At 52.1% G+C, this 22398-nt stretch overlaps 1 protein-coding gene across 2 annotated transcripts; it reads left to right on the forward strand.

The window, feature by feature from the left end:
• The first annotated feature begins 761 nt into the window (after positions 1-761).
• STK40 (serine/threonine kinase 40) lies at positions 762-22343 on the forward strand. 2 transcript variants are annotated; one of them, XM_034069221.1, is made up of 12 exons: positions 762-841; positions 6374-6486; positions 8380-8499; positions 9402-9487; positions 10014-10157; positions 11147-11374; positions 12178-12230; positions 15013-15128; positions 18149-18293; positions 18603-18722; positions 19459-19543; positions 20240-22343. In XM_034069221.1, exons 3-12 carry the CDS (start codon positions 8388-8390, stop codon positions 20456-20458), a joined length of 1308 nt encoding a protein of 435 aa, XP_033925112.1. In that variant the 5' UTR covers positions 762-841; positions 6374-6486; positions 8380-8387; the 3' UTR covers positions 20459-22343. The 2 variants fall into 2 exon arrangements, with proteins under 2 accessions (XP_033925112.1, XP_033925113.1); XM_034069222.1 differs by lacking the exon at positions 762-841 and adding an exon at positions 3024-3177.
• The last annotated feature ends 55 nt before the right edge of the window (positions 22344-22398 follow it).

Genomic DNA, 22398 nt, shown 5'->3' on the forward strand with positions numbered 1-22398 from the left:
CGGTGCTGGAGCTGCCTGCTCTGCCTCTGTGCTCCTCCATCACCGTGGCCCAGCGCTGCCCTGCCCACTGCTGCCCTGCCTGCAGCTGCCCTCCCTGCTGCTGCCCTGCCTGCAGCTGCCCTGCCCACTGCTGCCCTGCCCGCAGCTGCCCTGCCTACAGCTGCCCTGCCCGCTGCTGCCCTGCCCGCTGCTGCCCTGCCTACAGCTGCCCTGCCTGCAGCTGCCCTGCCTGCTGCTGCCCTGCCCGCAGCTGCCCTGCCTGCAGCTGTCCTGCCTGCTGCTGCCTGCAGCTGCCCTGCCTGCTGCTGCCCTGCCTGCAGCTGCCCTGCCTGCCCTGCCTGCAGCTGTCCTGCCCGCTGCTGCCCTGCCCGCTGCTGCCCTGCCTACAGCTGCCCTGCCCGCTGCTGCCCTGCCCGCAGCTGCCTGCAGCTGCTCTGCCTGCCCTGCCTGCTGCTGCAGCCCTGCCCGCTGCTGCCCTGCCCGCTGCTGCCTGCACCCGGTGGGACAGGGAACGGGCAGCAGGGTCCCGGCGGCGCGGGAGCCAATCGGCGACGGCTGTGGCACCGCCCCAGCCAATCAAATCTCGCCTCCTTTCGTGTGCGCGCCTCAACCAATCAAAATCAGCCGTAAATCCCCTCGCCCACCGTCCCGGCCCTACCCAGTCCCAGCCGGCGCTGTCTGAATCTGACCAATCACCATCGTCTTCTCCCGTGCGCCTGCGCGGTGGCCGCCAGGAGGCGGGGCTGTAGCGTGGGGGGGCGGTGGCTCGTGCGTCACTTCCGTTGTCAGGTGGCTGCCGCCGCGCAGCCGAGCGCAGGCCGCGCCGGCCCCGGGGCCATGGGTGAGTGGGGCCGGGGCTGGGGCCGGGAGGGACGGGTACCGGATACCGGATACCGTGCGGGCCCGGGAGGGACGGGTACCGGTTACCGGGTACCGTGCGGGGCCGGGAGGGACGGGTACCGGTTACCGGGTGCTGAGCGGGGCCGGGGACGGGTACCGGGTACCGTGTACCGGGTGCTGTGTGGGGCCGGGGCCGGGTACCGGTTACCGGGTACCGTGCGGGGCCGGGGCCGGGAGGGACGGGTACCGGTTACCCGGTGCTGAGCGCGGACGGGGGCCTCCGGGCAGCGCCCTCCCTGCGGGGCCGGTGGAGCCCGTCCGCTGCTGAGGCCTCGGAAGAGAGGGCCCGGTTCCGTGTCCCGGTGCTCCCGGTGGCTGCTGCGCTGCCGGTTGCCCTAGAGGTGCTGTCGGGAGGGTGACGCGGCCGGTTCCGCTGCCGGTTCCGCTGCCGGTCCCGCTGCCGGTCCCGCTGCCGGTCGGTCACTGGGGACGGGGAGGTTCAGTAGCGGGGTTGTGTGTGCACGGCTGCGGTTAGAGCGCTGAGGAGCTCCCCGTGATGCCGGAGGGCTGGGGCTCAGCCGGAGCCGGCCCCTGGGCTTGGTGCTGGGTTCGCTCTCGGTCCGGTCCGGTCCGGGGTTTCTCGCTGTGCGCCGGGCAGGAGCCGCCCGTGGCTCAGCAGTGAGTGTGTGTCCTGCGTGTCCTCCAGGGGACAATGAGTAAGCCCATCGGGTGCTGCAGCCGGAACTGGCCTTGGGTGCCTGGCGGCGAGCTCACCTGGGGAGCATGAGGAGGCTCCGTTGGGGTTTCCTGCTTCAGAACCCCCTCTGGTGCCTTCTGGCGGTGGGAGCTCTGCCGCTGCCCTGGGTGGTAAGGGGCTGATGGTGCTGCCGGAGGGAGCAGGTTTCCTCCATGGCATGGGGAGGATGGGGCTTGTCTTGGTCCTGCTCAGGTGCAGTGATGTGCTGTCTGTTAGTGAGACAGTGCTTTACTGGCTTAGAGTCAGGCTCAGCACACACTGCACCGTGTATCTGTGCCAGGCACCTGGTGATGTGGTGATGGTGGAGCAGGAGCCAGTGCCTTGTGTGTCAGGGCTGAGCCGGACACTGGGCACCCTTTGGGGCAGAAGGGACATGGGCTGAGGGCTCGTGGGGTTCCCACAGCCCAGCTGAGCTGTGCCTTGGAGGGGAAGGGGAAGGTTTGCCCGCTGGGAAGCGGCTCCAGGCTGGTGCCATGAGATGCAGGACGTGTTTCATGCTTCCCTGATGCTGCAGCACTTGTCCTACATCCTCTTATTGTTTCTCCATGGCATCCGCACTGATGGCTTGGTCACGGAATCGGGTTACTTAAAAGCATCCTCATGTTCAGCTGCTTTTATCCCCAGGACATCACAGAACCACCTCCTTTTGGAGCCATGCAGAGGGAAGCCTTGTAGGTGCTGTGCAGAGACCAGGCTGGGCTCTGGGCTTGCTCCTCACTCCTGCCTGGGAGCCATCCAGCTGGGAGCTCTGGCTGGACTAGAGGAGGCTCTGTGCCCATTGTAGTCTATGTGAAACACTCTTAGGTGCACATCTGTGACCTTAGGGTGTCTGTCTGTGTGCTTTCCTGCTACCAGTGGTACTAACACTAGCGTGGTGGCATTGTAGGTAGCTGAAGTACACCTCTTTCTCTCCAGCTGGATGAGTAGATCACTGTTAAATGCCACAACCACACCTCCCTGTACCGAAAGTGTGTGCACGTGTGCGAGTCATGCGATAATCCGTGTGTGCAGGAGGCACTTGGGGGATATTGAGTGTACAGAAGCTATAAGCAGGAAGAACACACGCTCATAACACACAGCACACCTCACCTGATGGGGATGGGAAGGGCAGTGACTGCCCAGGAGAAGCCCAGGGCTGGGAGCTCCATGTCTGCAGCCTCAGGGGAGGCCCAAGCACTGCGGTTGGGTTTCCAGGCTCTCCTCCTGTGCTGGACCTGGCCCATGGTGCCCATGCCACGAGGATGTGGGGCTGGAGCAGGGATTGCTCCCAGGGGATGCTGCCTGTGCTTCAGCAGGAAGGGGTTAAGCTGAAGTTGGTGTTTATGTAACCAAAGAGGGAACTCCCAGAGATGAGTCCTTGGCTATCTCATGTGTTGATGCATCAGAAGGGTTTAAAGAGAGCCCAGCTCGTTGCTTGCACTGTAATTACGTCGCTGCAATCCTGTGCTTCAGAGTTTCCCTGGCTGCCTGCTGGGGGGGGCAGGCAGGAAGGAATCTGCTTTCCCTGATGATTGCCTTGCCCTTTGGAAGCCTGTTTGGACCCTGACAGGATGGAGACCGGCCACAGCTAGCTGTGGGAGGTAAGGTGTGCTGGGCACCCATTTAACACTGCAGCCTGGGAAGTGCTGGTTGTACCCTGCTCACAGAGTGGGGTTATGTTGATGAGGTTGGGTGGGCTGAGGAAGGAGGCTCTGCTGTGGGTCTGCATGGGATGCTGGAAGTGGTCCCGTCTCCCAGCTGGTGAAGCACATTCCTGTTTCCTGAGGTGCCTTCCAAGGGCATGGGGGTGCCCCAGCCCCCTGTGCTGCACCAGCACCTTGGGATTCTTCCTTCTTGTTTGGTCAGAGAAGCTCTGTGCCTGGTTTTGGGTGAGCTCCTGGCTTGGGGAGGAAGCCTGAATGGGTCTGGGCCATTCCAAGAAGTCTCTGAGTCAGGGCTCCTCTGTTCCTGGAGAAGGTTTCCCTTCCTGGAAGGGCTCACGCAGCAGTGCCTGGGCTGTGCTGGTGGCTCTGAGTCATCTCATGGGCTCTCGGTGTCACTGTTCCCTTCAGCTCAAACTTCCAGCACTCCTGGTGCTGTTTCTGTTCCTGTGCAGCTCCCTCAGGTGCCCTGTGCCTGCTCCTCCTTCACTTGCTTGGGATCTGCCTGGCAAACATTCCCTGTCACCCCCAGCCGGTGACTCCTCCGCAGGCTCATCCCAACTCCGCCTGTTCTCTGGGAAGCTTTTCCAATGGGAATGGAGCCTCCGATGACTCGGGTCTGAGCTGTTCCCAGCCGGGTTTGCCTGGAAGAAGGCATGTGGCAACACTGGGATTGCTGCTCCTCGCGGCCATACCGACCTGCGTGTTCCCATGCTGGGAAGCTGGACCACGCTCATGTAATGGCAGTGAGCATGTAGGTTTTTAGGTCATAGCCAGCGTTATCTTGTGGGCAGGAACGTGCTGTGAGCCAGGCTGAAGGTGAGCTTTGGTTCAGCACCACTGGTGAATCCTGCCTCTGTGGTGGTTGGCTTGTAAAAGGTGCAGCCGGATACTGTGGAATAATGGACAGTTTTAGCTTTATTCTCACCATAGCTGATGCCTGCACTGGCTGGGAGGAGAGAGCACAGCGAGGGTGGCACAGAAACCTTTGGATGGGGTCTCCTACTGCCTCCCTTGCAGACTGTAGCGGTGGGGTCGGACACCTTTGGGGTTTCCAGTCATCACACTGGATGTGTAAATACCAACAGCCACATTTCCCCTTTGTATCAGCTGCTCCAGTGTCTTAACTCCTTTCTGTGTTCTGAGTAATCCTGGAACGCCCCAAAGGTGCTTGCTTTACCCTGCTGTGGCTGCTGGACTGCAGGACCTGCTTGCTGTTTAAGCTGAGCTGAAAAGGTCAGTTAGTTCCCTCTGCTCTTTTCAGTCTCTGTTTTGCTGGGCACTGGATTTCAGGCAGTGATTTGGGAATCAGACCCTTTCCTGAAGCGCTGTCATTAAAAGGCATCTTGGTTTCCAAATGATTTGATTTTAAGGTCCGAGCTAGCACAGTAAGATGCTTTAGACACTTCTCCAATGAGATGTTTGGTTGTATCGGGTGTGTAACACTCAAGCAATGAATTTCAGTGCTGGATTTGTAACTCCATTATCTCGATGAGAGATCATTTTTGTTGCAGATGGTGGGACAGGAGCAGGGCTCCCATGACCTCTGCATGTCCAGATGGCTTCAGCACACACTGCTCATGGCACAGGACCCATCTCACAGCAGGTCCTGCTCAGGGCTGATGTTTCTGCTCACAGCTGCAGAGAGGGATCATCGCTCATTGCTGGTCTTGGTCTAAGGTTTGCCTTAAGCCCAGCCTCAAGCCACTGTTCCTTGTGGCCATCCTGTGCTTAGAGGCTGGGCACTCGTTCTGCAGGAGCTGACCCAGGGAAGCCTGTGCCCTTTTAACCAATTTCCTTGCTCTGCCTGGGGTTACACAATGTGCAGAAAAGGGAACAGTCTTCCTGCTTTGTCACAGCAGCTGCCCTGGTTTGCTTCCCTTTGGGACCTTCCTTCATTCCAGACATCCTTCACTCCGGTCTCAAGAGGATCCTGAAGTGCTCATGGAAACCCTCTGGGTGCTGTTGAGGGCCCCTGAGGCTTTTGTGGGGCTCTGCTGCCCTTGTGATGCAGCAGGAACCACGTAGGGAGCATGGAGATGGGGTTGACAGCGCTGTGAGTGGCATGGGGTTGTCTTTAAGAGCTGAATACTTGTTTGTGTTGGTGCTTTTCTTGCTCTTACAAGTATTGTGTGAGGGAGCTGTGAATGCCCTTTAAGGGATGGGACACCTCCACTCACTCTCAGTGCCAAGACAGCTCATTCTGAAAGCACTGGAGAGCCGGCACGGGGCTGCCAGCAGCAGAGCCTGGCAGTGTTCTCATCAGACCAGAGGCAGCCTCAGTACTTGAACTCAGGAAGACCTTGGGTAGCTGCCCCAGGAGCAGGTGATGGTGCTGTTTGCTTTGGGGTAGCGTTGGGAATGCAGTGCCCATGCCCCCAAATGTTCCTTGTGCTTTTGACAGTTGATCTGTGTACAGGGTGAAGTAATGCAGCTTGATTTAACGAAGAGTTAAACCAAGCATTTGGTAGAGGTTGTGTAGATTCCATCCTAGGGTGTCTGATTGAAATCCTGACTTTCTCCTTCTTCAATGGGGCCAGATGGAACTCCTGAGCAGCACTGGATTTAAGCAGAATTAGTCTGGTTTATCTTTTTGAGGCCAAATATAAATCATGACAAGGAATTAACTTGCAGCAGGGATTTGACAAGGATAAAATCCAGTGTATTATTCTCTGCCATTTGCAGAAATCCTTCTGTTCAAGTCCAGACTCTAAGCATTAGCTCTTACCGTGATTAAAGACTGCTGCCAGTGGTGAAGGTTCTGCTGTGGCACTGTTGCTAACCTGGCTCTATTGAAGGTACTGTTAAAACCAGGCAAGCAAACACCGTGTGGTGGAGGTTCAAATGGAGAACGTGTTTGTTTCTGCTCTGTTACTGATGCTCTCACATCACAAAATGCCTTTGGAGATCACTGGTGCTGTATTAGTCTTGCTGTGCGGGGCCATCCGTCTGTGACTCAGGGTCTGAACCTCAAGAATCCTTTTACTCTCTCACATGGTTTTGGGAGCTTCAGGCCTTTTCTAAGCCCAAATACACACAAATGGTTCAAGCTGAGGAGTTTTGGTGCATCCCACGTTATCGTGATCAAGAATAACCCAGAACCACAGCATCAAGTGTATCTCGTTTCACATTACAGAGTCCTGGACCTTTCGACCATCCAGCCTTCTCCGAGGTGATGACTCCAGTCCCCTGAGACGTTGGAAAACCTAGTTTGGAAGAAGAATAAAGATACAGTTGATGCTGAACTACGTGAGTGCTCCGGTTATTTTGTTTACGATAACTCTGTTTGCACCAGGGATCCCGATCCAGCTCGGATTGCACAAGGATCATTACCTCAGAGCTGCTGTGCAGTGGGGTTTCTCCAAGTGGAGATGTTACTCATGTATTTCCAGCAGGGATGATGCTGGTGATGTTGCAAGGAGTGAGGAATTTTATAAGGCATAATCAAATCTGAGGTCAGGGATGCGGAATGAACAGAACAAGGAGCATGTGGGGCTCAGGACTTTGTTCTGTTCAACTGGCTGGGCCTGGCAGTGCTGCTCTGTCAGTGGAAGCTTGGAGTGCAGAGATGCCAAGTCTGCTGCAAGACTTCTCACCTTATCTGCTGCTATCTCTGATCTGGGTGACAGGTACTAGATGAATTAATGCAATGAGATCACACTTGTGTCCACAGAAAGGGTGGGACTGCCAGAGGGTGAACTTCAGTCAAAGTACAGGGATTTCTCAGTCTCATACATGGTGAAACACTGGGACTCTTTAAGTGAAACCCCAAAATATTTTCCCTGTCTGCTGTAGTAACCTCCAAGGGAAGAGTCCTGGGGCTTGGCTTTGACTTGCTCAGAGTAAGGAAATGGATCTGTGCACAGTTCCTCCTCTCCCCCCACCCCAATGAAAACCTCTTTGAACAGTTGGGGCACCAGCATTTAGTGGCTAGAGCTTTGTGAAAGTCCTTGAAACCCTTTTCCAAGAGATAAAGGCAAAGTGGAGGTGTATTGGGAACCAAACTTGAGTTTGATGGAGCTGATTGATGCAGGGTGTGAAGGCCAGGCCAGCAGCAAGCATGAGAGGTTTCATCCTGCTAAACTGAAACAAAACTTTCCTATGGGGAAAAGGTGCAATAGTCAAAGGTATTGGTTCTGCAACACCACCACAAACTCTATAGATTTCTAAGCAGCAGAAAATGCATGTTGGAAAGCAGGTTTTCTGCAATAAGTAAGAGTACTTGTTTGCATTGAATTGCAGTGATGTGTGGACCTTGGATACTTGGATGCAAGTCATGAGATTCACATTTAACAGGTTAAATTATTCTTTGCATGAAGTGGTGGTGCGAGGGAGCACAGGTATTGGTATCCCAGTGTTTCCTTTCATTGGAATAGTCATTGAAGGCAGGTAATAGTCTGCATTGATTCCTGCACATGGGGATTGAAGGGATAGTTTTGGATGCTGGATTCCAAGCTTCAGCTGTGTTGGATGGAGATGTAATTAAAAGGTTAGAGCCTAAAGAGGGATAAATAGAGAGGGGGGACTTATTTTAAGACTCAACTTATATTTGTGGGCAAATCCCTGTTAAATGAACTGAATCTCACAGTAAGTGGCATTTTTGTCTCTGTCACCTTACTGGAAAAGATGAAAGATGCTCTCTTAATGGTCACGTGTGTGTATTCTGGGCTGTTTGAGGAACAGATTTGAGCCTTCAGTTACTCGGTGAGCTGGTGGTGATGCCTGGTGAGAAGTGTTCCATGAATGAACCCCCAGAAGCCAATAGGCTGCATCAGCAGCAGACATCCACACAGAAGGATAACTTGGGCATTTTCTTCCAGAGTTTTTTTGGAATATGTTAATTTGCAAACTCGTTTTTGCTGTAAAACAAGCTTTAATTATTTTGACTTGTTCCCACTATGTGTCTCAAACAACTGTTGTAGGAGACGTTGCTTTGAATAATGAGGCTGATTTATAGCCTCCAAAATGCTGTAAGCCTCCAGCCCACAACTGGTCTATCAGTAATGAGCCATAGCTTTTTTGTAGAAACACAAGTAGGCAGAGCCACGAGTGCGTCAGGAGGTGAAAGCCTCCCAGTGCAACAGAAGGGGTAGTGTAAGGAACTAACTCGGTTGCTCATCAGATGTGATCTTTCTCTTCAAGAGCCAAGGATGAAGCGACGAGCATCAGACAGAGGAGCTGGGGAAACATCCACGAAGGCAAAAGCTCTTTGTACAGGGATTTCTGGAAATAATGCCAAGAGAGCAGGCCCTTTTATACTAGGTAAGCAGGAGGGGAGGTGGTTCTGCAGTGTAGCTACAAGGCTGATGGTAAAGGCACTATAAAATGAGGGCAAGAACATGCGGAATGTAGCATCTTAAGAGTACAATTCACTTGATAGAGAAGAACAGCAGCCCTTGGAGCTTCTGCAGCTCTGGTCACACTGAGGAGATCTGTAATATGAATATTATATGTAATATGTAATATGAGCAGGAATGGCTTTAAACTTTGTCAGAGAGTAAATTCATTGAGGGAACTTTTTGGTTAGAGCTCCAGGGAGATGTTTGACCCTGCTTGCCTGGGATGTCCTGTCAGATCAGCATGTGGGCATCTTAATGATGCACTGGTGGGCATTATAAGTAGTATGGGCAAGGCCGGACCACTCTGCTAGCTTTTAAGAGCTGCTAGAATAAGTTGTATAAACTGTCAAACCCCTGATGGACTTCACAGTGGAAACCAATGGATAATCAACTGGAAGCTGATTGATTTAGGCTGAAGAGTGGAGACTGTGTTAACCTGAAGTTGGGGTAATCTGTGCCCGTGCAGAGGTGGCAGCTGGGTTCAGAGGTGTGGTAACAGCAGTTGCCATGGGTGTTGCTTGGTAAATGGGGAAGCCTTATGGTTCAGGCATGCAGAAATTTGAATTTCTGAAGCAGCTCTGCCCTGTGTGGGCTCCTGTTAAATGTTTCTGCAGTGAACAAATGAAACCTTGTGCAAAAAGCTCTGAGTTCAGGACTGGTTTCTTTTCTTCAGAGAGTGATTTGTGGAAATGTGCTTGATCTCTGAGGGGGGGAAAAGGGAACTTAAAGTAACCTAAAGTGCGTGACACTTGCCTACTGATGTAACCCTGAATTAGTCATTGCTGCTTAAAGGAAAACAAGTCTGTTTTTGCTTTGTGCTGCTAGGTCCACGTTTAGGTAACTCCCCTGTGCCAAGTATTGTTCAGTGTTTGGCAAGAAAGGATGGGACAGATGACTTTTATCAGCTGAAGGTAAGCAAACGGGGGGGTTCCAGATCTTTTAGGCTCTTCAGCTTCTTCAGCAGAAGCACTTGCAGTGGTGTGTGGTGTAGGCTGCACCAGGGTGCTGTCAGAAGCGGCTGCAGTTCTGCCAAGCTTAGATCTGGTGTCAAGATTAGCCCTGAGATGAGGCCTCTGTGGCTGCTGTGCTGCTCTCCTCTGATCTGCTCCACTGGCCTGAAATGGGAGTGACTCCAACGGGGAGCAAAAATCCCCTGGGATATTCCCAAAAAGCACCTGAGCTGCTTTTCTGGGTTAAATTATAGCATCATGGAATGGGATGGGTTGGCAGGGACCTTAGATCATCTAGTGCCAACCCCCCATCAAGCTCATGCTGTGCGTTCTGCACAGATGTTGGTTCAGACATTGTGTGGCCAATATGCAGGCATCAGAGCAATTGCATCAGCTGTTAAACACATGGGAATACCTGAAGTGAGAGTGGGGTGGGGGCATTTGGGTTTTTCTGGGAACTGTAAAGGTCTTTTCCCTTTTCTTGAAGATTCTCACTTTAGAAGAGAGGGGTGATAAAGGAATAGAAACCCAGGAGGAGCGACAGGGCAAGATGCTGCTGCACACGGAGTATTCTCTCCTTTCCCTGCTCCATAACCAGGAAGGAGTGGTTCATCACCATGGGCTCTTTCAGGTACAGCTGGTCACCATCCATATCAAGGGAATGCCAGTGATTGCTTTAGGCTGGAGTTGCTTTTGCTTAATGTACAGTTCATGCTGGCCCCATTGTTGTGTGTGAAGAATTACCAGCACACACTGAGGTTAACCACTGCTGCTGCAAACAAGTGGGTGGAAGGGGCTTTTGAGAGTTAAATGGGTGTAACAGGGTTTGGGATTTGGGAAATGTGAGGACATTTAAAGACGGGGCAGGTGCTCAGGAGCATCCCCTTCAAAGAGGACAATAGCTGCTTCACTGGCAAATTAGTCTGTGCCCACAGAGCACCCTTTGGGAACTGAATTTGTGCTTTCCAGTGTGTGTACTGGTTTATGATGACTTGGAAGAGGGGACAAACTGCCAAGAAACTGTTTCATCAAGTTAAACTAGTCAGTGTGCCCATCAGGGTCTCCTGTGAGTGAATTGTGGCTGATGATGCCTTCAGAGCTGTTTATGGATGTGATGGGTGGCTGAGGATTACTGGTTTGGATGCTGATGTTGCCTTTGCTTGCTGGTTAAATCTTATTGACACACTGTTCACTTGAGATCATCTGTACTATAACTTAAATAAGCCAAATGTCCAACTCTGCTGTGTCCTGCTTCACGTTATGGAAGAACTGCTAATTCCTGAGTCTTAAGATTCTTGCTCTCATTGCTAACATGTTGGATCCCTGGCATTCAGAGTGTGCACCCATATACAGTTATTCTAGGTCATATCAAAAGCTCTCTGTGTGTGTATAAACAGTATCAGAGCTGACAGAAGCCAGTCAGAGTTTCTCTCTCTTTTTTAAGCAGAGATCATGTATCTTCTCTTTGCAATCCCAGCTCAGGGCAAAGATCTAGCACTATGATTGCGTTTGCTTGTTTTGAGCTCACCACATAGTTACTGATTCTCCAGTGCTCTGTATGTAAGTACGTAATCCCAGAGAGCTTCCCTGAACTATTGCTCATTTGTTTGCCTCACTTAGGACCGAGCTTGTGAAATTATAGAAGATCTAGAAGCAAACAGAATGGTCAGGAAGATGAAGAAGCGCATTTGTCTCGTGTTAGACTGTCTCTGTGCCCATGATTTCAGTGACAAAACAGCAGATCTGATCAATCTGCAGCATTATGTCATTAAAGAGAAGAGACTCAGTGAGCGGGAGACGGTCGTGATATTTTATGATGTGGTACGAGTGGTAGAAGCATTACATAAGGTAAGGGCTTTGTTACCCCATGTGCTTTCCCACGTCGGTGTAATAGACGGTGTAAGACTTCCTGGTGTGGGCAGTGGTGAGGTTACAGGGGATGGATGTTTCAGCTGTTTCCCTCTAAGAGTGTTCTGCGTAAAGACCTCATGCCCCAAGCCATAAAAGAGCGTTCCCTTCCCCTCCCTTCATGTTGCTGGGTGATAAGACAGCATGTGTTGACAGTGGAGAGGAGCCAGCTGGACTAAATGCAGATCGGGTGAGCTAGTGTTGTTAACCTCAGAAAGGGGTGGTCAAAGAGAAGAGCAGAGGCTAATCAAATGCAGGAAGCACTTCAAGCTATTTCCTTTTGAAGCAAAATAAATCATAATGTAAGGATTGATTTCTGAAGGCAGAATGAGATCAATGAACTAGAAAGTACTGTGACAAAAATAGGCTCTGCTGCTGTTTGACTTCCTACCCTCTGAGAAGGGACACCCGTGCTTCAGTGCTCTGCCAAGGAAGGATGTGTCTTCTGGGGGAATGCCCATTGTATTGCTCTTACTGAGCCTGGGCACTTCAGTTTCAGGTCTCTTGGTTCCAGTCAAGTGTTCAAAGCAGCAGATTTGCTTGTTCTGTTGGTCTAAGCAGAATCCAGAATGAAGTGCACAAAGCATAGGGATGCAGCCTGACTTGGAACCTCGATCAGGGTTATTTCTGAGAGTGACAATTACATGATTTCAAAAGATACTGAGTGCTTTTCTCAGGTATTGAATTTGTGCTTCTCTAACAAATATGGGTTTGCTCATGTTGTGCTGTTTTATATTTTACAGAAGAATATTGTGCACAGAGACTTGAAACTAGGAAACATGGTGCTAAACAAAAGGTAAGTCTGCAGAGCTGGCAGTTTCCTATGCTACCTCTGTTTCTTACAGATACAAAGGCAGCACTTGAGTGCTCGCATGTGAGAAAGGTGATGGAAATGGGAACAAGCTGAAATCCAGTTCAGTGTTGCAGGAGTTCATCTCCAAAAATGAACTGAGCCCAACCAGGATAGTTCACTCTTGCACCGAGCTTAGTGCCCCCATGTCTGCACTTCTTTGAAGGTTCTAGCTTCTGAAAACTAAACTTAACTCAGAAATCTGCAAGAGAGATTTTATACTTATTAAACCAAATCAGAATGTGGGAATTGGTTCTGTTCCCAGAATTCACTTTCCATCGTGCTAAAGGAATCCCCACCGCTGCAGCCTGTGCTATAATCACAGCAGTGTTCCATCTTTGACTCCTGCACTGCTGTGTTTTTGCTAGCAGGAAAATATTTACTTATCTAAACAAAAGTTCTTCTGTCTCCTCTGTATTTGTGCTTGAAATAGCTTCCTTGTTCCTAGGAGTGGGTTTGATGCAAGCCCCAGTTTCTAACGCACTGGTGTCTGGGATGCTGTGCAGGCACAGGGGGGACCAGCCTGGTGGGGCAGGAGTGTAGCATGAGTGAGAGGTGTGGTGGTACCAGACGCTTTGCTTGGTGGCTGCTTGGAGTTTTTTCTTTGTCTTGGGTTATGCAGTGATTTGGTTGGCAAGTCCCATTTCAGATACTCCACTGTGTCCTTCAGGATTACATTACTGCCTAAATATTTTGCACTGGCTTTAGGAATGAGTGGAATTCGTTGTCTTTTCACACTGTCTGGGTTTGTGGAACGAGTAAAAAGCTGGAGGGCTGGAGGTCTGCAGCCTCCCAGAGGCTGTACAAAGCCTGCAGGTTCACTGTGGACACAGCTTCTTTCTTCTTTTTACTACTGTTTGAAAGCAAACATTTTATCTACTGAGGGTGAGCTTCTTGGTTCCCCCCACACACACACATACAGAACATCTAAGGCTTCTCAGGGCCACCTGTAAATAGTTCTGTTTCTGTAGGGCTGCTTTAAGATGCGTTTCTTATCTGCTGCTTGCTGCTTTGATTCTCCTTGCTGGGCAGAGGCAAACAAAAGAGGTTCCCTTCTTTTCTGGGTAAAGGGTGCAGTGGAGCATCCGTCCCACTGAGAGCTGCACACGGGGCCCCCACTATCAGGAAGGGGGAGGGATTCGAAGCTTTGTGAACACACTTTCAAAGTCATTCTCTTATTGCATACTATATATTGGCTTTTTACTAGCAAGCCCATCAGCTTTGGTGAGGAAAACCGTAGCCTCTACAGCAGTGAGTCATAAGAAAGGGTGGGTGAGGCGTAAGAATAGATCACCATGGAGAGGACCAGCCATTTGGGCTGATCAGAAGTGTTTGTTCTGTTCCAGCCGTGTTCACAACAGAGGCAGGTCTTTCCTCTTGGCGGGGGAGGAAGGGAGCTACAGATCACTGCAACATCCAAACCAGGCCAGTTACACCCTGGGCTAATGAAGGTCCCTCATTCATTGTCACCCACAAGATGGGGATGTGAAAGCCTCACAGGTTTTTCCATTAGCCACTTGCATGGTTACAGATTAGCTCAAATTTCAGTGACTAAATGCAGCCAAACAACCCTGAACATTTTGGTGTCCTTTAGAACACTTAGTCTTTTAAATCCTGCAGCTTGTTATTCAGCCAGGGAAGTCTCTTGACAGTTGAAGCTAACACTTCTTAAACACAAGTCTGTCTTAATAATCAGCTCTCCACTGCCAGCCCACACTTGGTTTTATTGCACTTGTCTGGTAGACTTGCTGGTTATTGTGACTGGATTTAATTCATTCTCTGGGGCTCTGGTTGTGTTCTTCAGCTTCTGAAGAATACAGAAATCTTCCAGACAGTGTTTTTCTACTCAGTCCTTTAAGTTGTACATTAAAACCCAAATTATCTGAGTGACATGGAAGACATAATGGTAGTTTTGTAATGAGCTTATGTTGATTAACTGGTGCTGGCAGTACCTTAAGGAAGCAGGGGTATCTTAATAGAGACATTGTGAGTACCTGCAGTTCTCACCTTTCTGTAGGAGGTTTTTTGGATGCTGAGACTTTCTCTGTTCTGCATATTTGGGTGTGAAGAACGGTCCTGCAGATCAGGTAAAACAGCCACCACAGTCCTGCTGTGGGACTCTTGGGTAACACAGAAGTGGTTGTACTATATCTGATCAAAGGTCCTGTCGCTCATCTGCTGGTGACACATAAGCAAACAGTGTGTGGGGGCCAGGCTTGGGTAGTCCTTCTTCAGGGGATTTTCCCTCAGCTCTCAGGTGTTGTGTGCAGAAGATGCTTTTAGAGGTGGGTGGTAAGCATAGGAGAGAAGCAGCAGTTACAGTTCTCCTTTAACACTCTTGCCCAGCAGTGGTCAGCAAGCACTCAAGTGCAGGTCCTGGTGCTGGGGATGCCTGCAGGGTACTGTGGAGGCTGCCCAAAGGGCAGTTGCGTGGCTGCAAGGTGCACAAGTTACAGGAGCACCCCGTGCTTACAGCCACATGCCACTCAGGGTGGATGTAGACATTGCCCATAGCTGTAAAAGAGATTCTCTTATTCCCTCTGTAAGAGTCTTGCAGGCCATGTGGACCAGTGTGGCATCCCTCCCCTTTGGGATGGAGTTGATCTTGCAGCTCCCCTTGCCTTTTCTCAGGGCTTCAAGCTTCCCAGGAAGCCCCATGGACACACTCTGTGCAGTTTGGAGTGTGCAGGATGCTCCTTGGTCACTGATGCCTTCTGATTCTCCACAGGACTCATCGAATAACCATAACAAACTTCTGTCTTGGGAAGCACCTGGTGAGTGAGGATGACCTGCTGAAGGACCAGCGAGGGAGCCCTGCCTACATCAGCCCCGATGTGCTCAGTGGTAGGCAATGCCCTCAGCCCCACACTTCACGCTTGGTGCACTTATTCGTGGCTCTTGACAATAAAAGAAACCCTAATTCTGCTCCCATACATAACCTGCCTCCTGTGAGAGCCTCTTAATTGGGGTCCAGTTATGAGACTTGCACTGTTTTTCCAACTGGGAAAGTATACGGAGGGAAGGAGTGAGTGTAACTTCTTTCTCAAGGCTAGTCTGAGCTTCAAAGCTAATGAGAAGCTCCCTGCCTGTTCCTGAGCCTGACTGCAGACAAGACGTTCCGTTTCCCATGTCTGAATCTTGTTCCTGAGGCTTTGCTTAAGCTGCAGGTAAATCCCTGGGCCTAAGAGGCAATTGGTCCAAATCCCACCACAATGTCAGCTTATTTCAGGCCTTACACTAAGGAGCAGTTGCTGCAGCTGCTGCTTGTTTCCAGAGGGAACTATTGACCCAATGGAAAGGAGTTACTTAAAACCAAAGGGGTGATGACAACAGGCCAGCCCAGCAGTTCTGTTTGGGCTGTATCTTGTCTCCAGCAGTCTGGGCTATGTCTTGTCTCCAGCAGAGGCCTTAAGCAGGAGTCTGGCAAAGAACAGTTTCCCCTAATGTCCTCCCACCTTTTAACTGTTTCCAGTGCAGGAGACTTTCAGAAGCAGATGTGGTTCATTGTCTGTTTAGTTGCTTCAGGAGGTTTCTTTTGCATGAGCTTTAAGGCTTTAAGGTCTGCTACTGTAATAGCTTTTGTGCTGGTAGTAGCTGAGTGGTGGTCCTGTTTGTCAGTGTAGTGACTGAGGGGGAGTTTCTTCTCATCCAGGTGGGCTGGACTAGTGTTGAAGGGTATATTTACAGCTGGGACTCTGCCTGTAAACTGTCTGTACACTTCAGTTATGGTGCATTGTCTCATATTGTTTGGATAAAATTCCCTTTGGATGGAGCTGGACCACACATTGCAGTCCAAAATCACCTCCAATGCATCCCACCAAGGGTTATCCATGCAAAGTGCTGAGCTAGTGCTTGGATGATGCCCAAAACTCTGGACTCTTATCAGTACCAACTGCTTTCTGGACAAGCAGTGCATTGGGTAGCACCCACTGGTGTGCCTATAGCATGTGAGCCCTTGCCAGTGAAATGAATCCTTGCCAGTGCATTTATCTATGCAAGGATGGCATCTGGATACTGAAAACGCTCTGAAGACTCGAGCTGCTCATGTCTGGTATCCCAAGCTCACCTATTTCAGGGATGCCCTCGGAGGGAGGTAGTCCTGAAATCCCCACAGCCAATGGACTCCTCTGTCCGTTTGTTGTCAGGTTTACAGGCAGCAGCACCAAACACTGCTGAGCTCTTCTGTCCTGATCTGCCAGGCAGGTCTGAAGCTGCTTCCCTCCTGGGCAGGACTGAGCCAGGAAGGGAGCAGGGGGAGGTGGAACGTGTGCTTGTTGCAGGCCTTTCCTGTTCTGCAGGATATCCTGAGGCCCCTGTAACCAGATGGATGACACGAGCCAACTGCTCTGCAGGAGCTTGGAGCACTTGCAGCTCCTGTGGCTGGTGGCTGGTAAAGGCTGCATGGAGCTGCTCCTTCCTGTTCATCCAGGGCACTGTTCTGTCCTGGACTTCAGCCCTTCCACCCTCCCAGCAGCACAGCTTGCCTGCAGGCACCCACTTTGTTCTCACAGCTCTCTTGCTGGTGGATTGACTGGCCTGTCTGGGGCCATGAAGCACAAGGAACTGAATGGGCTCTTTGCTGACTTCTCTGACAGCTGAGGCTGTTCAAGACCCTGCATGGTACAGCCTTAGTTCCAGGACAGCATCTTGCTCCAGCACCACCTGGCCTGAGCTCTTCCTTGCAGGGATCTGTGCAGCCAGATCCCCTGCTCTTGCAAATGCTGTTCCATAATGGCTCAGTCTGCAGTTCTCCTCCAAGCACTGAGGGAAGAGTTAACTTGAGGACATTCCAGGCTTCACCACCACCTTCAGACTCTGAAACCCTCTGTTTCTATTGCTAATGCTTCTGTGCAAGAGGAAGCTGAAACGCCTGAAGAATTAATCATTGTTTGAAGTCTCCAAGAGAATCTGTCTTCTGCTAGGAGATGGTTTGCATTCTGTGGCTGCTGAAATGTTACAGCAGGAAAAGCTGGAGGAGGAGGAGGGAGAGGTGCCTTTTTTTGAGCATATAAAGCAAAGAATAATTAGTACAAATAACAAATGCTGCAGCAGTGACTCACGTTGTGAGTCAGAGGAAGTCATTCCCACAGTCCTGTGCTGTGGCACGGCACTGGAGCTTCATTCCTGACCCTCGTGCATGCTGCCATTCGCAGGCTTGCGGTGTGATGGAAGGGGCTTTAAACCAGTGTTTTCACTGAGTGAACCCCAGGGTGTGCTGGGGCTGCAGCAGCTTTTGGGGATGCCTCTGGAGGAGGCAGCTTCCTGCATCCTCTGTGGCTCCACTTGCTGGATCCATCCCAGAGGCAGAGCCCCACCTCAATGGGCTCAGAGGGTCTGCACTTCACACCCATCTCCCATGCAGTGAGGCTGGCATTGATCTTGGACTTTCTTCACCAGAAATCCACTTGTCCTTGGGCTTTCTTTCCTGCCTCTTCTTGCCTTGTGCTCGCTGGACCTTAAATTCCCTTCTCCATGGACCCATCCATGCCAGGGTGCATCTGATGCCTCAGGGGCTCCTGGCAGTGACAGTCTGCAGGGATGGTGAAGGGGAATGAAGTGGGAATTCCTCTGTGTACTGTGCTGGGTTTCATTACTCGATGCTCTTGGATTCAGCAGGAATAGCCCTGCTCTGTATGGAAAGGGGAAAGAGACCTGTGTGGAGATGAACCAACTACTGATTCCCAAGGGATGCAGCTTTGGAAGAGTTTCTTGGTGTTTTGTAATAGGAATTCTCAAGCATTTTGATGAAGGCTTAGAAAAAGGGATGAGGAGAGGTTGCTTGAGAGCCTTCAGTGGTGGTGGAGGGCCTCAGAGGTGAGCAGTGTTGTAAAGCCTCTTGCTCTGTGTCTCCTTGCTCCCTGCAGGACGGCCATACCGTGGCAAACCCAGTGACATGTGGGCTTTGGGAGTGGTGCTCTTCACCATGCTCTATGGGCAGTTCCCCTTCTACGACAGCATACCTCAGGAGCTCTTCCGCAAAATCAAGGCTGCCGAGTACAACATCCCTGAGTGAGTACAGGGCCTGGGGAGCCCTTCCCCTGCTCCCTGGGCCTGCCTGGGGCAGACAGAGCTGCTGGGGGCTTCCCTCAAAGGTCCCAGCAGTGATGAGAACAGACTGCATGCAGTAGACACCAGGGAGCCTGGGACAGCTCAGGCAGTGGTGAGGAAGGGCCTGTGTGATGCAGGGAGAGGGAATCAACCTCCTGGTTAATTCTGGGACCTGTTGGTCAGTGGTGGAGGCTGTTTTCCCTGTGCTCTCAGCATGTCCATGCTCCTGCCTCTGCCCCTCTCGGGCTCATTGTGTGTTCTGTCTTGCAGGGATGGACGGGTCTCAGAAAACACTGTGTGCTTGATCCGAAAGCTGCTGGTCTTGGATCCGCAGCAGCGTCTGACAGCTTCTGAAGTGCTGGACTCCCTCAGCTCCATCATAGCATCCTGGTATGTGCAGGAGCAGAGAGGCAGGAACATGGTGTCTCTGGCCACAGGCTGTGTTATCCCAGCTGTGGCCAGCAGACTGCTGCCAAGCAGGACACCAGAGGAGAGGCTGTGAGAACTGCAAAGGAAGTCTTTAGATCTGGTGTCTGGAGTGGCCTGTGTGAATGCCTTGCCATTCTGACCAAGGCTGGAGCCTGTGGAGCAGTAACACTGCAGAGAAGTGCTAGGGTACAGGAGGGCCTTTGGTGCTGAGAGTAAATCTGACTCCAGGACTGGCATGGACTGACCAGGATGAGATTCCAGTAGCACACTCCAGCATAAATCAATCCTGGTGGTGTTTGCTCGGTGCAACGCTCTCTTGTCAGCCCTGTGACCTTCTGCCTGTGCAGCACAGCACGCCCAGGCACAGCTCTTGTGCTGCCTGTTGAGTCAGCAAGTGGAGTCTGTGAGTTTTGGAGCTGTGGCTGTTTTCTCTCCTACCTAGGCAAGAGTAGAGTTCCACATCCTGTTGAAAATGAAACAGCAAAGGGCAGTGGGAGCAGTTCTAGGGATTGGAATATGGTTTTATTCCAGGGACACTGAATTTTGGATAGCATCCTTTGGTAGCAGTAGCTGGTGTGGCAGCCAGGCAAGGCTGTGCCACACTCTGGTGTCCAGCCATGGGCAGCCAGGAGGGATTGCCCTGGCTGGGCTGTTGGGTTCCATACTCCAGATCCCTGACACTGTGCTCTCCCCCCAGGCAGTCAATGTCCTCGCTGAGTGGCCCTTTGCAAGTGGTGCCAGACATCGATGACCAAGTGGCTAACCCAGAAAACCCTCAAGAGGTAGGTTTTTCTCTTGCCCTTTCCATGGAGCTGCTTTCCCATGACCCTGTGCTAAGTCTGTCTGTAATGGAAAGAGATGGCAGCACCGTGTGGCCCCCGAGCTGTGATGAGGACCCAGCTGTGGCTGCTGCTCTGGGAGGCAGCTGAGTCCAGCACCACCTTGTGCAGTGTGCTGCTGGGGCCAGGAGTCACATCCATGCTGCCAGGCAGGGAGCTCGCTGGCACCAGGGCTGGTTGAGGGCTGTTTGCTCCTCTCCAAGCATCATTCCCTCCCTCACACACAGCTGAGGGCTCACATGTGCTGGGAAGAGGCAGCAGGGTTGGCTCAGGCTCCCTGGTGAGCTCTGGGATGGGAGCAAACATCCTGCTCTGCTGCCAGCATGTTTCCTGCTGGGAGTGACAGCCCCATGACCTCAGTGCCTTGGAGGAGCTGCTGCCTCTGATGCTGCAGGGTTGCCATCAGAAATCCCTCCCCTGGGCTCGGGGTCAGGCAGCTGCAGCCTCTGCATGGCTTGGGATGAGCTGTGTCAGGAGCCGCTCAGTTCCCAGACCTCTGCTCCTGGTGGCACTAATGTCTGTGTGTGAGGCAGCAGGTCCTGTTCTCGCATTAAGACTCCAGTTGTCCCGTGGTAGCTCAGGACCATCGGAGGGCAGCTGTGGGCCCGTTGCTGTGGCTCTGACCGTGGCTCTCTGCAGGTGAAGGTGACGGAGGAGTGCTCACAGTACGAGTTTGAGAACTACATGAGGCAGCAGCTGCTCTTGGCTGAGGAGAAGAACACATTGCATGAGGCCAAGAGCTTCCTGCAGAAGCGGCAGTTTGGGAACATCCCCCCAGTGCGGCGCCTGGGCCACGATGCTCAGCCCATGAACCCTTTGGACGCAGCCATCCTGGCCCAGAGGTACCTGCGGAAGTAGCTTCCTCCCCACCGAGAGCACAAGCACCATCCTGCAGTCTGCCTTTCACGTCGCCTACTACAGCCCAACAGCAATACCCGTGTCCTGTGATGGAGAATAATGTAGCAATCCTTCTGAGCTCTGTTCAGGGACACACTCACTCTGGAGGGAGAAGACTTTTGGGAAACGCTGGTTTTGGAAGCAACAACCTCTTGGCATCTTGTGGAATCTGGTTTTAAATCGAAGCCTAGATGACTAATCTGCTTTTAATCACAACTGTAATCTACCTCTCTTGTCTTTTTAACCATGCTGTTCTCTGGATGGAGCAAAGCCTGTGGGAAAGGAGAAGACACCCGAGGGTGAAGCCGGTTTGCTGGCCCCAGCCGCGGCTGTGCCGGTGCAGAGCCGGCTCCTGGCGCTCGCTCCGGATGGTTTGAATAAGCTCAGATTGGGGTTTCTCAAGAGGAAGAACTCCTTGAAACCTCCCCCTTCATCTGCATCCGATCTCTCTCCTGTCCCCCATGTGCCACTGCTGTGGCTGTGGTGTCTGACCCTGCAGCACACCAAGGCCTTCGTGGTCCCTGGTGTCACCAGGGCAAGGATGGGCTCTTGTCCTCAGTTCTGAGGTTCTCCAGGACTTGGCCGCCCGTGGCCCCATTCCCCCTTTCACTGATTCTTTAGTTCCATAAGGATATGATTTAATCTTATTTTTCAGTAGCTTACCTAAGGTGCAGTTAAAATTGCATTAATTCTGATTTAGCATTTTCACACTTCAGTTGTGGTACAGATATAATATATGAGTTATAATGTGAAAAAGCTTCCCAAAATAATCCGCCTAGAATTAGGAAGGGGCTGGCTGCAGTCTCTGCTGTGTTTGCTCCCCAGCTTATCTTGCCATCCCAGCCCCACCACACACCACCCCACAGTGCTGAGGTGGGAGAAGGAGGTCCCAGTTTGTCACCCAATGGCACTGGGAGAGCGTTTGCCTGTGCTGAGAACAGGAACGGTTGTTTCTGAGCCTCATTTAGTGAACTGGATGCCTGTCTTGCCAGACAAACTGTTCTCACACACAGGGCTCCTTGCTCAAGGCAGCGCTTCCCTGGCTGCCTCCGGCCCCTGCTCCCAGCTCCAGCACTGGGAAGTGTGGGAGCAGGGGTGGGAAAAGCTGTGGGGTTGACCCTGTTGTGTGGGGCTGACCCTGTTGTGTGGGGCAGCTCCAGCAGGGAGCGAGTAGCAGATCTCTTTGTAGCGTGTTGTTGCCTTCTCTTGCCCCGGGCTGGTGACGGGGACTGTGTCTAAGCCTGGGCCAGCTACAGGTGTCCTTGTGGGGATAAAGGGATTGACCTGAACCTCCTTGGCAGCATCGGGCATTACATCCTGCCTGCGCCCTGGCAGCGGGCAGGGACTCTGAACACTAATGCAGACCCCACCAGTGGCCCCAGCCCCAGCTGAGCCAGTAGCCTCAAGTCTTAGCCTTATTTATTGTACCGGTGGGTCTGGCCCCGCACACCCCAATGGGTGCCCATCGCCCCCCCTGTGCCACCAGCAGCAGCACAGGGACTCCCCCCCCTTAGGGTCCTGCTCTCTCCATCTGGTTTCTCCTCTCTTGCCCCCCCTCTGTTGTTGTTGTTGTTGGTTTGTGCCCCAAAGTTAAAGCAATACTGGGGGGGGGCTCTGCAAGGCTGAACCATGCCCAGTGTCCCTGCGCACCGGTCACCAGTAACTGGCGTGTATTGAACTGGAAGAGGGGAGGCAGGAGGGGCCGGGGGGGGGGACGGAGCCTGTTGTAAGAGTTAAAAAGAGAAAGAAAACACAAACCCAGAGGAAAACCTCTTTGTATAAAGATGTTATTTTTGTACAACATGGACCCGACCCCTGCATGGTGGCAATAAAACTTCATACCTGAGCCCTGAGCGCCCATGGGGACCGGGGGGGATGGACTGGGCTGTGGGGATGCAGCA

The sequence above is a fragment of the Melopsittacus undulatus genome, chromosome 14 (assembly GCF_012275295.1).
Source record: "Melopsittacus undulatus isolate bMelUnd1 chromosome 14, bMelUnd1.mat.Z, whole genome shotgun sequence".
NCBI lineage: Eukaryota > Metazoa > Chordata > Aves > Psittaciformes > Psittaculidae > Melopsittacus > Melopsittacus undulatus.